At 52.5% G+C, this 15,883-nt stretch overlaps 2 protein-coding genes across 2 annotated transcripts in view; one reads left to right on the forward strand and one right to left on the reverse strand.

The window, feature by feature from the left end:
* Positions 1 to 418: 418 nt before the first annotated feature.
* LOC308611521 (uncharacterized protein) overlaps positions 419 to 15,883 on the reverse strand; it is a gene marked incomplete at its 5' end in the record, with an annotated part of 78,871 nt that continues 63,406 nt past the window's right edge. Inside the window, one exon of the mRNA XM_081260261.1 lies at positions 419 to 1,018. Within this exon, the coding sequence (XP_081116387.1) occupies positions 953 to 1,018 (66 nt within the window). The 3' untranslated portion in view covers positions 419 to 952. The remainder of the gene's footprint in view (positions 1,019 to 15,883) is intronic.
* On the forward strand, positions 11,617 to 13,182 carry LOC308611510 (NUT family member 2G-like). The gene is made up of 2 exons (XM_081260253.1): positions 11,617 to 12,151; positions 12,601 to 13,182. Exons 1-2 carry the CDS (start codon positions 11,983 to 11,985, stop codon positions 12,903 to 12,905), a joined length of 474 nt encoding a protein of 157 aa, XP_081116379.1. The 5' UTR covers positions 11,617 to 11,982; the 3' UTR covers positions 12,906 to 13,182.

Here is a 15,883-nt window from a genome sequence, read left to right on the forward strand (position 1 = left end):
TCAGATCCCATCACTGCCACCAATATATTTACCTTTTTCTTTTTAAAAAGATAAGCATTTAATCATAAAATCATCTTGTTAGCAGTAGCAATCATAAGAGTGGATTTTAGAAAAGTGCACATACATATTTTTATACAGAACATTTCTGGAGGGATACATATTAAACTGTTAGTGGCCACCTCTGCATGCCCCCAATGTATTAAAAAACAAAATTTAACGGAGTAAATTGGAAGATTTACTTTGAATTTTGAATAAATTGGCCTTATTAAACGATTCATGAATCAGGCAGCATCTCATCTGATAGAAAGGGAGATACTCCAACGGGTTACACAACATGGAAGGCTTTCTTTTTTTTTGGCCATGCCACATGGCATGTGGAAATCTTAGTTCCCCGACCAGGGATCGAACCCAGGCCCCGTGCATTGGAAGCGCGGAGTCTTGGCTGCTGGACCACCAGGGAAGTCCCAGAAGACTTGTATAGTAAGGAGGGTGGGACAAGGAAAGAAAGTCATCATCAAGGGAAAAAATGAAAGTTCACTGGAGGAAAGTAAAACTTCAGGTGACAACGGCGTCTCATTGGCTAAACTGCGGAATTTTCTATTAGCTATTTCTATTTTCTATTTCTTGTTGCTGGCCAGGAAGGAAGTCTTCCCTCCTCCAGCTGGGGTAGTAAAGTGGTTGCACTTCCTCTTTGGGGTCAGTAAATGACCTCTTCCTGTTGGGGTAATTGATGATGAGTGGCACGGCATGAGAGCTCCCTCTACGGGCCTTCCAGACTCCAATTCTAGTGCAGCTTTCCTTTTGTTAACATTCACAGCATGTTTTATTGGCAGGAGGAGTCACAATGAGGGAGAAAAGGCCACAAGACTCACCATAAAGAAGGCTCAGAAATGCTTGGGTGGGTCCAAGGCAGGCACAAGGTGGCTGTGGGGTCAGCTGGTGGCTACAACGATCACATGGTTCCCTCTGATGGGTTTGCAGCTCGATGTGGAAGAGTGAATAAAAGGGTCAGTTCATCCTATCAGAGAAACATGAAACTGAGATAAGCTTCCCACTGCTAGAAGCATCTTGAGCCTTCAGAAAAGAACAGAGAACATGTCTAAAGGGTTTGGGAACATCAGAGCCACATCTCCTCAGAGTGGGACTCCCCAGGCTCTCCAGGTCTCAGTCCCCAACTCTCCCTCAGTGACAAAGCCTCCCTACCTCTGTCCTTGTCAGCTCAGTGATCCCTAGAGGTCCTGCCTATCCGTGAGGACTTAGGTTTCCATGAGACAGGTTGGTTGAGACCTAGTGATACAGTTGACCAGCCTGATATGCAACAGTTCCCACCACCCTGGGGCAGTTGGGCTCAGGGACACATGGCTCTGGACCCCATGTGGAGGGTGTCCTTGCACGTCCGCTGTGCCACAGAAGAGCCAGGAACGCCTGTAGCTGTCCAACTGATTCTCAGGGGGTTTTCCTGGGAGAGCCCTTGGTCATCTGACCTCCTATCCAGGAAGCCCCATGACTTTCTGATTGCTGCCTGTCATGCCAACAACACACCTGTGAAGGTTCTGCTCTGCATGGCCATCTGTCCGCCAGGCGCCCCCTTCTAGGGACCCAGATGCTAGGACCACACAAATGCTGAAGGAGTGTCCACCTGCCTAAGGTACAGACACCCCTGTATCCATCTGCATGATTTCTACTGGGAATCAACAACATTTGTGGGGATTCTCTGGCCCTAAAGAACAGACCAACCTGATAGGAGCAATGCAATGATTCACAATTACCAGGGTCAATGCACATATACAAGGGCCCATAGCCCCAGATGCCCCACTCACAATTCACATGAGGGTCCCATACGTACCCACCGATGCCCAAATATTCTTGCTTCATACATACACAATCCAAACACGCACATCAGTGGTACGCTGCTAAGTGCTTGATAAAAAGCTCTCCGAGAAAGGCGGGAAAGACTTCCCTTATGGTATCTACATGGTATAAATATTCCCAGCAGGACCAATTTCAAGCTACCCACCTGACATCACTAAACACACAGCTGGGAAGAGATATGCACCATTGACTCTCCCAAGACAGTATGAACCAGTTCCAGCACATTCCATAACTTTTCCTGTGAATATGTGCACAGAATCCACTTACACCCCAAGGAGAACTCTCAACTCCCACCACAGATATATAACCAAAAGGACACCACATACACATTTGTGTTTGTACATAGATATATATATATATATATCTCCTGAACACACACCCTCACCCTGAATAAATACACAAACAGACCACCTCTTACTACCTAAATTTTTACAGATGAAACCTTACTCACCCTGAATATTCACATTCCACTCTCACAACTATATATACACACACAACATGGGCCTGAAAACAAACATGTGCAACCAATATGCCATCCAGATGTACACACTGAGTACCTAAGCACACAGGGTCACCAAGTACACAACTGTCTCATGTGCAACCCAAAAAAAGACCCATATGCAATCCCACAGCCCTAAAATACATAGACTGCAGGACTCCTGCACACACACAGAACCCACACAGCCTACTGGTTTCCAAACACACAAACTAAACTCTCACGTCCCACAGAATACATACCCCAGAAGCCCCAGGAACTCAAACACACACACAGACACAAATAATCTATACTTATCAAATACAGCTGACCCTTGAACAGCTTGGGGGTTAGGGCGCCAACCCTCCGTGCAGTGGCTCTGCATCCATGGATCCTGTAGTAGTCCTGTAGTAGTTACTGAAAAAGAAATCCACTATAAGTGGACCCGTGTGGTTCAAACCCATGTTGTTCAAGGGTCAACTGTCCATATAAGTCCACCTCACTAATACTGAGAACACACATACAAGCAACACCACTAAATTCTTCAGGCATTACATTTTGAAATAGACACATAGAGGACTCGAAGTCTCCTGCTACACTCACAAATCACAAATACACACATCCACAAACTACTCATGAGTATACACCCCAAATGCTCAGACACACTCAAAACAGAAAAACACCGACAACCTCTGCAGTCTTACTAATATACATACACAATTCTCACACACCTATGGACACACACATGCAAATATTCCTAACCCCTGAACATATGGATCCCCTCCCAAACACTATACATTATGCTACCTCTCCAGAATACAAGCTCCCCACCACTACTCCAACATACAAACTGTATATGTGTGTGTGTGTGTGTATATACATTTCTACCCTCACCCTGAATATATAGACAGACCACCTCTTACTCCTACCAAACACATGTATAAACACCCTAGCGTTCTCCAAAGAAATACACTTTGAATACTCCTAACAACTCCATACCTTATGAACAAACTCTGATAATGCATGCACCTGATGATGGACACGCACACGGATTAGAATACACAAGTAAGATACATGGAAATATCTCCAGCAAACCATTTATGAAACAACTTCCATATATCAAATTATCCCTAGCTATCAGGAGCCAGCTCACACATATGCAAGTACTAACAAATACCCGTATCACATATTTCTAATACATACAAATGCAATTGTCCATCTTCCCTGTAGAAACATAGAACCCCACCTCTCTATCAGATACACATATACTCACTTCCCAAAATACAAAAGCCTAAGAGGCTCCTACTGAAAATTACAAATGCACAGCCTCAGCAAATATTCCTCCAAGTGGCCATGCCCCTTGAATACACACACAAACTCATTTAACACACAACTCTCCACAAGTCCCAAATAGAACCACGATTACCCAGTACACTACAAATAGACGATAAAGTCACCCTATACGCCCTTTGTTCCAAATACACATACAGTACCACACTACTGGCGTATACATAACCCCATATTCCCAACCTCTCACACAGAATGAACTCTGCCATCTTGCAGAATACAGGATCATACAAACACAACATACCTACACATTCAACATCCACCAGCCCCATAAAATAGTCACAGACTTGCCCTCTACACATCCAAATATACATACGCAGCTCCTGAAAATGCACACCCACAAACACCCCATAACCATACAACATGCCCTGAATACACAAATGATCAGCCTACATTCCCCAAATATACAAAATTAACAGACTGGACACCCAAAGTAATATACACCACTACTTTTCCTGACATGGCCCTTACGCATATGCAGATAATCCTTCCAAATCCACCATTACACACACACAAATCCCCAAATTCAGGGGTGAAAAAAACACATGTAAACATTTTCCCCAAACACCAAATTACAAACACCTAACCACCAACTCCTTGAGTATGCCTGCGTCACATCTCAACACCCTCCAAATACAACGCTCACTCTTACACACTCTCACAAAAACACAGGCATGACCTCCCTTCAAACACAAATATCCACGGACAAAACCAACCCACACATTTGACTACCTATCAGATTCCCACCAACCAATTAAGTATGTACAGACCCCATCTATGCTTGCAAATCAATCATGATTTGACACCAGACTACAAATACATGCTTATTACCACATTCAGCAAAGTTGCTCGCATCACTGACAAAAGAATGCAGTTTGAACGTAAGTGTTGACTGATGTTTTTATGATAAGAAGGAAGACACTAGTGAAACGATGAGTGTGTTCCTTCCATTTTCACTCATTTTCCAATCACCTGAGCTACACCTTCGGAACCAGATGAGGGTTTTCAACTCGCAAGAACTTCCCTCTAGCTTTTGTACTCTTCACAACGCGCAGACTAGAACGGCACCTGTTTAATAGCTCGCACACACTATTTAGCCCCCACTGTAGGCCCCGCAATCACTGAACCCTTCATGCAGCCGGCTCCCCAGTGGTGCCGATAATCCTGGGGTAAACATCTCAAGGGAATCGAGCTCTATGGGGGCGTGAATCCACATTGTGGGGAGTCTCCTTACATGGACAAGGGCACAAATAACCCACAGGGTGAACAACAGTGCAGAGCGGTGACACCTGAGGGGTGAAAAGTCCCCGTACCCCTTACCTCAGGATTCCTAGAATTGACTCTACAGGCCGCCATGACAGGCCCCTCCCCCGCCGGACAGCCATTGGGGCCCCACCCTCAGCGCTCCCGCATGCGCTCCTGTCTTCCGGAGCAAACTGCCCCAGCAGACGCCGGGAGCTGTTGGAGGACGGCGGTCCGCCGTGCCCGAGAGACCCGCCCCAGTGGGCGTGCACAGGCGTGCGCGGGCGTGCAGGCGCGGGGTGCGCGGGCCTAGGAGGTCTCTGCAGGAGAGGACAGAAATGGAGGGTCGGGCAAGCTGCGGAACTTCTCTGGCGACGCTCCTCGCTGGGAACCTTCGTGACGGTCTCTTCTTAAAACCAGCTCTTGGGAAATGTGCACTCGTGAGTTTTATATTGCACTCGTGAAACCCATGCACTTAGCTACAAAGAGTTCTGGAGAGCTCCGCTGTAAGCACAGTAGCCTCAAATTGGGGCAAGTACTTTCATGCCCTTTGGACTGCCGTTCCTTGGTTCTTGTTAATGCCTTTCAAAAAACAGTAGGTTCTTTTTCCTAGCACACCTGAAGTTTCCGTTAAAGAACAATGCTAGCAAAGAATTTCAGACCTGGGAAACACTCTTAAGATACTGTCTCCTGACTCCGTTCCTAGAGTTTTTCCAACGCATTTACTCTACTAGAATATTTTTTCTCCGTGTTCACAGGTGTTTCCTTTGTACGGTTTTGGGGTTTTTTTAAAAATAATTTTGAGAAAGAGTTGACAATCTGGGCCAATTTCAACAGGTAGTATGGGAACAATTTTATTTTCCCTCCCTCCTTTTTTATAATATCTTGCAGAATTTCAGTTGACAATAAAACAACAACAACAAAAATAGTAGCGGGATCAACTTACTGACCTGACTTTGTAATACTTCCCAAAGAAACTTCAATCATCAGATCCGCTTTCTGGTCAAATGCAAGATTAGAGCATTTCTCACTCAACAGGATGCCTCTGAAGACCCCTCACATGTAACAGCACTAAGCGCCTCCAAGTGCAGACTTGAAAACTCCACAAGACACAAACATGGTATCTCTTCGTTTCTTTAATGTTTCGTGATTGAGTGGAAGATGAACTGTCTTCTGAGGCTTGTGATCCATGTCCAGAGATGTTTTTTCTCAGTAGTCAATGCCCGCCCCCACCTTCTGTGCAGGAATAGTCAGAGATCATGATCCAAAGGACTTTTAGATACTCCCTTCTGTGACTGGTCTTCCCAAGTTACATTTGGGCTAATTTGATTATCTCTGTCTGTGGGGTGTAGGATTTTGAAGTATTACAAAAGTGATTGCAGTATTGGGACTGGCTAATTTTTGCACAGTGCAATTTTTGTATCAGTGGCCTTGAGAAGAGTCCTTCAAATACTGTATCAGAATTATGAGTGAGAATCTTGTAAATAATTGGTTGAATGACTGAACAAAGGGAGGAAGCAACAAGGAAGCCTGCCTTTCTCGAGTGCCTGGGTACAATATTTTGCCTCACCATTCCTCTAGTATGAAGTTATTGGTTGCAAATCATACAAGTTTTCCTTCATTATAAAAGCTCCAGGGCTTCCCTGGTGGCGCAGTGGTTGAGAGTCCGCCTGCTGATGCAGGGGACACGGGTTCGTGCCCCGGTCTGGGAAGATCCCCCATGCCGCGGAGCAGCTGGGACCGTGAGCCATGGCCGCTGAGCCTGCGCGCCCGGAGCCTGTGCTCCGCAACGGGAGAGGCCACAACAGTGAGAGGCCCGCGTACCGCAAAACAACAACAAAAAAAAAACACCTAGGTTGATGGATAAAGACGTGAAAGGAAGGGACTGTCATGCTCAACCTCGGTGCCGTGAATCAAAACAGTTTATAAACTGCCTAAAGAGGCACACGCCAATTGTGTTGCCACTATGGGAGGTGGAAGGAACTTCCGGTTCTTGCCTACCTGCCAGAGCCCTCGTGGAATGTCCCCCCAGCGCACGCCACCCCACCCCGACCCACGTGCCCTCTGCCCCTCCCCCACCGCAGAACGGTTCAGCCCGCATTTTCCGGTTTACTTTCAAACGTGTCCCTCGTTGACTTGGATCCCGAGCGTTTGCTGAAGCAGGTCGCTCTCTGGCTCCTGGTCTTGACTTTTCTCATTGAGGCTACCAGGCAGCAGTAGTCCGTGCCCAAGCCTGCAGGATGGCTTCAATAGGAGGTAAGCCTATAGGCTGGGGGTGTGTTCTCAGAGACCCTGCCATCCTCACATCCTTCAGGTTCACATGTTACACTTAACTGTGGGCACCTAGTTGGACTGAAGTAGAGGGAGAAGAGAGCACTGGACGCACAAGGACATTTCACCTGGGGAGACTGGGGAGCCTGAAGAAACCTGAGACTGCCCTGGGGAGGAGGGGTCGTTGGAGGTGGATCCAGAGGAATTGCCCTGGCTATGGAGAAAGGATGGCAGCAGACAGTCTGATTCTTTCTAGAAGGGAGACAAGCCACTTTGAAACGTGTGTGTAAGGATGTGTGTGATATCCTGGTGGTGACACAGGGAGGGTCATGAGGAAAGCCTAGAGCTGTATTGTGTTCCTCAGGCACCTGAAGCTTGCCTCACCATATCTTTCAAAGGGGTTTGAACAGGAGCATACTGTATCTCAGGGGGCCGTGGGGAGAGATGGTCTTGGTGAGAAAACTATTCAATGGGGCTGTGTGTGGCCACACCTGCAGTGAAGTGTCCTCTCCGAGAGCTAGGCAGGGGGTTACTCTAACTGCCGCAGCCCACACCTCGTCCACTCCTCCCAGCCCAGAGCTCACTTGTCAGTTCAGGTAACTGTTGCCTTGGATTCAACAGGGGATGGGCAACCATTACGAGTAACTTCAGCCAAGAGAGGGCTCAGGTTCCTAAGTTGCTCTGAATTGTTCTTCCTTTTGTGGAATGGCAGTACTTCAGACCTACTTCATCTTGTCCAGTATCTCATGGTGGACCCTCAGGCTGCCTTGAGAGGAAGAGTTTGTTCCTATTTCAGGTCACTCCTTCATGGACAGGGAACAGATGTGGAGTGGGGTTGTTTCGGGTGGAATGTCTATGAAGCCTGCTTCCTCTTTTAAAGGGGGAAGGAGTGTAGCCCAGGATCAGGAAGATGATCTTCTGTGTTACTATTAAACGTCCTATGACATCTGTTCTGGTGAGTTAGGTGCACCGTGGTGTGTACCTTGTTCTCCTGAACAGGGATGTGTTTCAGACAACTTGATCGCCATGGCATCTGGCTTATGCCTGCATCTCAGATTGTCTCTCCGTTATTGGGAGCTGGAAGGGGAAGGACCACAGGCAGTCTATACTCCCACGACCAATGTAACATGACAATTCCCTGGCCCTTGTTTAATCCTCTGCAGCCATCACTGGCTGTGAAATGACAGAATCTAAGGGACATGCGCCTACTTCTCAGACCACCCCAAGCCCCTAGGAACAGAACTCCTGACTGATGACAGTGACTCTGGGCACTGGGGAAGGGGTGGCAGGACCTGGCCCATGTTACGTATCTGCTGTGGGTTGTTCGGAGATGCAGGTGCTTTCTGGGCCAGTGTCATGGGTTTGTATCAGGATTCCATTAGAGATATTTTCCAGCATTTTGTTTTGTTTTGTGAGGCTAGGAAAGAAAGAGGGGATTTATACTGAGCATCAGGAAAAGGAGGACTGAGGAGGAGGTGGGGCCCTAATATTTTACACAGTGCCTGTCCACAAAGGGCCTTTGGGGGCCTAGAACTTACCTTGCAGAAGGCCCCACCTGCTAGTACGCCGGCTGAGGGGCATTTCTCACAGAGCAGATGTCCACACAGCTCCAGGTCTTGGGAGACAGCCTGTGAGGCTTAGGTGCCAGGGTGTGCCTTAGGGAGGCTCTCCAAGTGAGTGCTTGCTGAGGCAATTTCTTCTCGGCAGGCAGGGGTCAGGGAGCTTGGTGGATGGGCGTGGGGTCACCAGTGGAATAATTCTCAACTGGAGGTCAGGGCATGAAAATCACTTGAAGACATTTGCACGCTGCAGTTTCCCTTGTCCAAGAGTCTCTCATCTGTGGAGATTTACACTCTGATGCCGCAGAAAGCCTCAGTCCCACTTGCCCATTCTCCTCCTCCATTCACTCCTTTCCTTTGCCTCAACAGCATCTGCAGTGCTGGGAACGGATGTCACCATGAACCCCGGTGCCTCCTTGTCTACTTTCATGGCAGTGTCCTTTCCTCCACCCATTCCTGGCGCCCAGCACTGGCCACCCTGGGAGCAGCACCTGCCACCTCTCATCACCCCCGCATTCCCTCCTGGCAGCAGCCTGTGGCTGCCAGCTTTCCCCAGGATGCCTTTGGTGGCTAATGGTGGCTGTGGCCCCAGTGCCCCTGGGGCTTGCAACTTCACTGTACAAGTCAGGTCACAAGGGAGGCCAGTGCAGGCCCCCCCGGCTCAGACCTTTATCGTTCCTCAGGGCCCCCTCAACTGGAGCGCTCCAGGGGCCCTCAGCGGGAGTGCTGCATGTCCTGCACCCATATTCTTAGCAACCCCTGCGATGGAGACCATTGTGACTGCTCCAGCTGTTGGAGTTACTCAGGCTGGCAAGGGAGGCTGGACCCCAGGCTTTCCTCCTCAAGCTCCACCACCAGCTGCCCAGATGGCCCCTAACATTCGCCCAGTGAACTCTGGGCCATGGCCACGTGGCACTTCCAGGGAGGGCAGCCTGGACACCAACCAGCCCTATGCCTCGCAGGAGGACTGCTCTAACCACCAGAGCGTGTACAGTAACTTCCGACGGTGGCAGCGCCTCAAGCCACTGGCCCGGAGACACCTTCCCCAGAGTCCTGATGCAGAAGCTCTTTCCTGCTTTCTCATGTGAGTGAACGCTCAGGGGGTCATGAGCTTATCGGAGCTCTTAGATAAAGAGGAACTGGGGATGGACTCGCAGGTTAGGTTTCTAGGGATACTGGAAGCGAGGTGTGAGGGCGATGTCCACGCCAGGAGAAGGCACACTGTCAGTCATACGGGCGAGCCTGCCAGTCCATGACATCATGACTGAAATGTGCCTTATCTCAACTGACCCCACCCCCCTGTGAGTCTAGCCAGCTTGCTCTTCCATGATTCTCCTGGTAATACGGCCTGAAGACTTGCAGTCAGAGAGGGTCGTGGTGTAAGTTGAGGAGCCAAGGAGTGGATGCCACACTCTCCTGTGCTGACGTCTCCTTTCATACAGCACTTGAGTGTACGTGGCCGGGGGAGGTCACTTCGGAGAAGGGGGAGGAGCGCGGGGCCCAGGAGAGCGCTTCATGCACGCCTCGACTTTGTTGATGTGGAGAATTCCACTAGGAACAGGGTGATGGTAGAGCTCTCCTAAGGGCATGGGCTCTCTCCCACTAGAGTTGTGAGCCTGGCAGGCATTTCCATCCTAAACCTGCGGTCCCTCGTAAAAAGGGGACAATCACACTTCACCTTCAGAGGACCGTGCAGAAGACTCCTTGGGCTAATCTATGAAGTGTGAGCAGATTGCCTGGCACATGCCACGCCTCATTGATGATGGTGATTTTTATTATGAAAAGGCAGCCTTGAAGAGGAAAAGAGCTCCCCAGGGCACAGTGTCCCAGCTCTAGCCTGGGAGTGGATGGTCATCCTCGAGTGAGTGTGAGGCGGTGACAGCCGTAGCCGGGAAGGCTTGTCTCTGCTCTCCCAGACACCTGCCTCTCACTCTCCTGTTGCTCAGTCATGCTGTGTTGAGTGATGTGTGGTCCACATTGGTGGGTGGGGTCAGGCAGGTGGGGGCTGGGCTGGGCACAGAGACTAACCCCGAGTGCTTACAGCCCAGCGCTTCGATCCCTGGCCCGCCTGAAGCCCACCATGACACTGGAGGAGGGACTGTGCAGGGCCGTGCAGGAATGGCAGCACATTAGCAACTCTGACCGGATGATCTACTACGAGATGGCGCAAAAGTGAGTCAGCGTCCTGGGCCCAGGGGCTGCATGGAGGGTGAGGCGAGTGGGTGAGGGCAGGGTCTGGCCGTGGGGGTGCTCATCAGAGAGGACAAAGGAGAAGGGCTGTCGCTCGGAACGGGGGGCCCGCAGCCCAGAGGCCCTACAGTCCTCCAGAAACCCCTCCCTCACCTTGAGAGTTTGGGTCTTCTGTCCTTCCTCCACCACGAGCTCTGCCCTCCCCTGAGTTTGACCTACCCTTGCCCTCACATGAAGGTCTCAGGACGGGGCAGGGTGAAGCTGTGAGTCCAGTAGGGGTCCAACTCCGGCCATATGGGCTGGGCTGGGGAAAGAGCTCCACCCGCCAGCCTGCTGCTTCCTTAGTGGTGGCTGGCTGGCGGCCACTGACATAGATTTGGGACCCCCTCTCCTCACGAAAAGTGGCCTGAGTGGGTACCCTGGCATCCCTCAAGAGGCTGGGGAAGCCAGCTGTCATCAGCCCAAGGGTCTCTGGCCCTTCCAGTGTTTGCTCCACGGTAATCCCCTTGGCTTAAGAAACAAAACCAAACAAACAAGCACCTCTCAGAGGAAAGGAAGGCCTGTCCTCTAAGCTCAGCATCCACAGCGTCCAGCCTCTCCTGAGCCCTGTCTCCAGGTCTACGTTCCAGAACTCTCAGTCCCAACCCAGGGTCCTGGATTTGGGCAAGGACCCCTGTGGGGAACACATGCCTGTTCCAGCCTCTGGCTGTCAGCCCTTCATGTGGCTCTGGATGGGGGGCATGGGGAGGGTGCCCCCTGGGTCAGCCACGTGTCCCGTTGACCTGGTTCAATGCAGCGACCTGGCTCTATGCTGTTGAATGCTCTCCAGTGCTGGTGAGGCAGGAAGGGTCCCAGATCTTGTATCAGTTCCAGGAGCAGCTCTCTGCTGTGGACAGCACCTCACAGGGCCTTGACAGCCCCAAGGCACATCCTCTCCCAATCCCTCATTCTTGGCTGCCTTTGTTGGGCTCCAGAACCCAGGCCATTTTCTCAGGATGGCCTGTGCCTCCGTCACACCCCAGGTTCATGCAATTTGAGGCAGAGGAGGAGATGCAGATCCAGCAGTTGCGGTGGATGCAGTGCGCGCAGGGCCTGCCTCCTCCAGCCCCACCGAAGCTGGATCCTCGGGGGCCCCCAGCCCCGAAAGTGGGCCTTCAGCCGGCCACCCAGGTTCCCACTGGAGTTGAACGCACAGGTAACAGGGGCCCAGGGTTGGCCACTCTTCCCATGTGGATCATTTTCCTTCAAGACAGGGGCATTGGTCTTTCAAGCAAAACAGCCACCGAGGCGGGGGGTGGGGGGTGGGGTCTCAGATGCCCTTTGTTACTACGGGGTATTGACTTGGTCAATCTTGTAACTTCTCTCACGCCTCCCTGTCAAAGGACTGCACACAAAGTCTGCCTAAGAAGTGGGCTTGATGGGGACACCCCTGGAAAATTGGAGGTTCCCCACTTCCTTATATGTGACTCTCTTAGATGCCCCCTTACCTCCCCCCTCCAACTGTGCATGAAGCTCCATGTGGTCCTGACCCCCCCACACCCACATCAATGTCCCCCAACAGTGCCCTCACCAGCGTGCGCTCGGTGGTCAGGAGGTGGACCGGGAGCCCCTCACCTTCCTTCCCTTCCTCCTGCTCTGCCGCAGCCTGTGCTCCCAGGATGTCCGGCCCCAGGGCCCAGCCCTCCCGCCCGAAGCCACACGGGTCCCAGCGACCCCCGGAGCCCAAGGCACCCGAGGACATTCCACCTGAGGCTGTGAGGGAGTATATGGACATCATGGAGGCGCTGGTGGGGCCCGTCCACTCAGCCACAGGCGACTCAGATGCAGAATGGGGAGAGGACGGAAATGAGCTGCAGCAGGAAGAGGACGGCACCTACTCGGACCCGGATCTCTTAAGCTACATCGACAAGCTGTGTTCCCAGGAGGACTTTGTCACCAAAGTAGGCTAGGCCTGGAGACTGGGGTCTGCAAGATGCCAGGGCATGGAACTCTCAGCACCCAAGATCTGGGTTCTGCTCAGGCCGTTGGGACTTAAGCTCAGCTCCTTGTTCCTGAGCCTGGTGTTAGGGGAGGTTTACGCAGATGTTTGTGTGTATATGTTTGTGTCTATCTGTGTGTATGCCTTTGTGTCTGTGTTTGTGCCTCTGTATATGTGCTCTTTTGTGTGTGACTGTGTATGTGCATGTTTGTGTGTGTGTGTGTGTGTGTGTGTGTGTGCGCGCTGACCATCCCCGCCTTGTGGAGGAGTGGGGTGGGTCTCTGCTTTTCACTTTCCCTCCTGGCCTTCTTGTCTCACAGGCCACTCCTGGCCGAGGATGCTCACAGCCTCTTCTTTCTGTTCTAGGTGGAGGCAGTCATTCACCCTGGATTCCTGGCAGATTTGCTTTCCCCAGACCCACAGCTGGATCTCTTGGCCCTAGAGAAGGAGCTGGAGCAGGAGAAAGGGCTCACCCCCGAAGAAGTGAGACAGGGGAGGGAGAGGGACACTCAGGGAGCCAGGGGACCCCACGGGAGGGGGACCCCAGGTGATCCAGGGGACAGGGGAACCCAGATGACCCAGGGGAGCCAGAGGAGGGAGGGATCCCCGGTAGAACAGGGGACACAAGGGACACTCAGGAAGACCAGGGCACAGAGGGACCCCAGTGAACAGGGGAGAGGTAGGGCCCCAGAACAGGAGGGCCACATAGCGCTGTCCATCCCTCCCCTGCCTGGGACACCTGGCATGGGGAAGGGCCCGTTCTGGGGTGGGTGCAGTGCAGGGTGAAAGGAAGGAGAGGATAGGGAGCCGGGAGGGGAGGGAAGGTCACAAAGCTGGGAATCAGTTGCAGGAGAATGGCCGGACTGCCACAGTGTCTGTATTTGGATTCGAGTCCTGGGGTCGTCCGTCCCCTCCTCCCCACCAGGGCCATTGTCCCACTGCCCAGTGCTCCTCCTCTCACACGTGTGTGTGGAGCCGTCACTGTCCTCCTCCCTCCTACCAGCTGGTGCAGAAACGACTCCTGGCCTTGAAAGAGGACGACGGTGTGCGGGCAGCCCTGAGTCACAGTGCACCCGGAATGGCCTCAAGTCCTTCTGAGTCCGACGCCGGCCAAGGTGCCCAGAGGCACGACCAAGACCCCCATCTAGGGGTCAGTGATGAAGCCTGCCCACCAGAGATTGATTCTCAGGCTCTTCATAGGCTCATGCAAACAGACACTGCCCTGTGCAGGCCCGAAGTCTTTGTTCCCTCTGGAGGACGTCAGGAGTTCTCTATATTCCGGCCCGTACGGCTCTCCCCTCCCCAGGGTCAAAGGCGCACCGGCCCTCTACTGAGATCCAGGGATGCGTCTGTTCTCAGAAAGGCCTCTCCTCTTCGGGAGGCCCGAGTGCCCAGGGAAGGGTCCAGTGAGAACGAGGAGGTGCTCCAAAGCGTCTTCATCATAGACTCTCAGCATATACTGGTGCCTTTCGGGATGTCCCTCAGTCCTGCGCATGTCCCAGCCCTGGCTTCCTCTGGAGGTTGGGGGGCCCAGAGTGTTCCCCAGTCCCCCTCCTCTCAGAGAAGAGGCCTCAGCCCAGCTCCACCAGCCGCTCCCAAGTCGAGGAAGCGGGCTCTGTGTGGACACCCAGCCGCTGCTGAGAAGCTGCCCATCCCCGGGGCTGGCCTCAGCGTCTCTGGGAGGCCAGCCTTGGCTCTGGGGCTGGCTCGCCCCTCACAGCTGAGAAAGAGAAAGCGTGACCCGTTTGACACAAAGAAGCGTGGGAAGAGGAGGAAGAAGCACTGCAGCCAGTAGGGAACAGCTGGGCCGGCCCTCCAGGGCGAGGCCCCAGGGCAGCCCCCTGGGGAGCCTAGGGGCTCCTCCTCCTCCTCCCAGTGCTGATCCTGGATGATGTGGGGGGAAGGGAGCGGGGCAGGACCACCAGGGTGGGGAGGGGGAGCGGGATTGTGGGGGGTTAGGGAGGTGGGGGAGGTGGGTGTGGCCAGGTGTGGGTGGGAGCAGGACCTTTGGAGTGATGTATGTAAATTGTGAACAAAGATCGTTTTCGTGGGAAATGCTCTCAGGCCACTGTCATCTTGTTGGTGTTGAGCTGCTCCACAGAGAGCGATCCTGAGAGGAAGGAAGGATGAGGGAGGTCACAGGAGCTCTGGGTCTACAGGTGGCCACACCTTTCCTCCACATAGACAAGGACTCCTCAGGCTGCCCCTGGGAACGCACAGCTCTCACTTTCCCCAGGGACCCCCTCATCAGCCCCTTCTCTAACGCCTGCTAGGCTAGGGCCCTTCTGGGGCATCTGTACCGTCTTCTGCATCCCTGAACCTTCTGGGGAGGCAGAGCTGCTCTTGTGCCTTTCAGCCCTCTGGACACTCACCAGTTTCTAGGATGGAGCCTGGAGACAGCCCTTGTCATTATGGAGCTTCTCTCTGCTTTCCTCATGTGGCCAGACGACGGCGCTGGGATGACCCTCCGCTCATCCAGGGTTTCCTGTGTGGGTGGCCTGACCAGAGACGAAAAGTCTTGGCCATGGGGACGGGACTGTCTGCCTCATCGTAGCGGGAGCATCCTCTAGTTCCACTGGGATTATTGCAATGTGGAGAGTGGTGGAGGCAGCTACCTCTTCATCCCAATGAGGAGGCAACAAGGGGAATGGGTGTGGGGAGATTCATGGGGCACCCGTTAAAGGTGTGTATAAGGGAAAGGACAGTCGGGCCCCTTTGTGGAACTTGTGGGATGTCTGTGCAGCAGCATCTCGTTCAACTGAGGGAGGAGGACCCATGTGGCTGTGGCCGTGGGGACTGGCGTCCGGGGCCTCCGGGTCTGCAGAGACACCCCAGAGCTACTGTCCCTTCCCTTTGCACCCATGGCTGGACGTGTGTGTGTACTGGTATCAACACTGGTTTGTATCCCCATAGGAAACAGGTCCTCCTAACAAACTATGACCACGTTTC

Source organism: Mesoplodon bidens (genome assembly GCF_964165515.1).
Source record: "Mesoplodon bidens genome assembly, contig: HAP1_SCAFFOLD_120, whole genome shotgun sequence".
NCBI classification, from domain to species: domain Eukaryota; kingdom Metazoa; phylum Chordata; class Mammalia; order Artiodactyla; family Ziphiidae; genus Mesoplodon; species Mesoplodon bidens.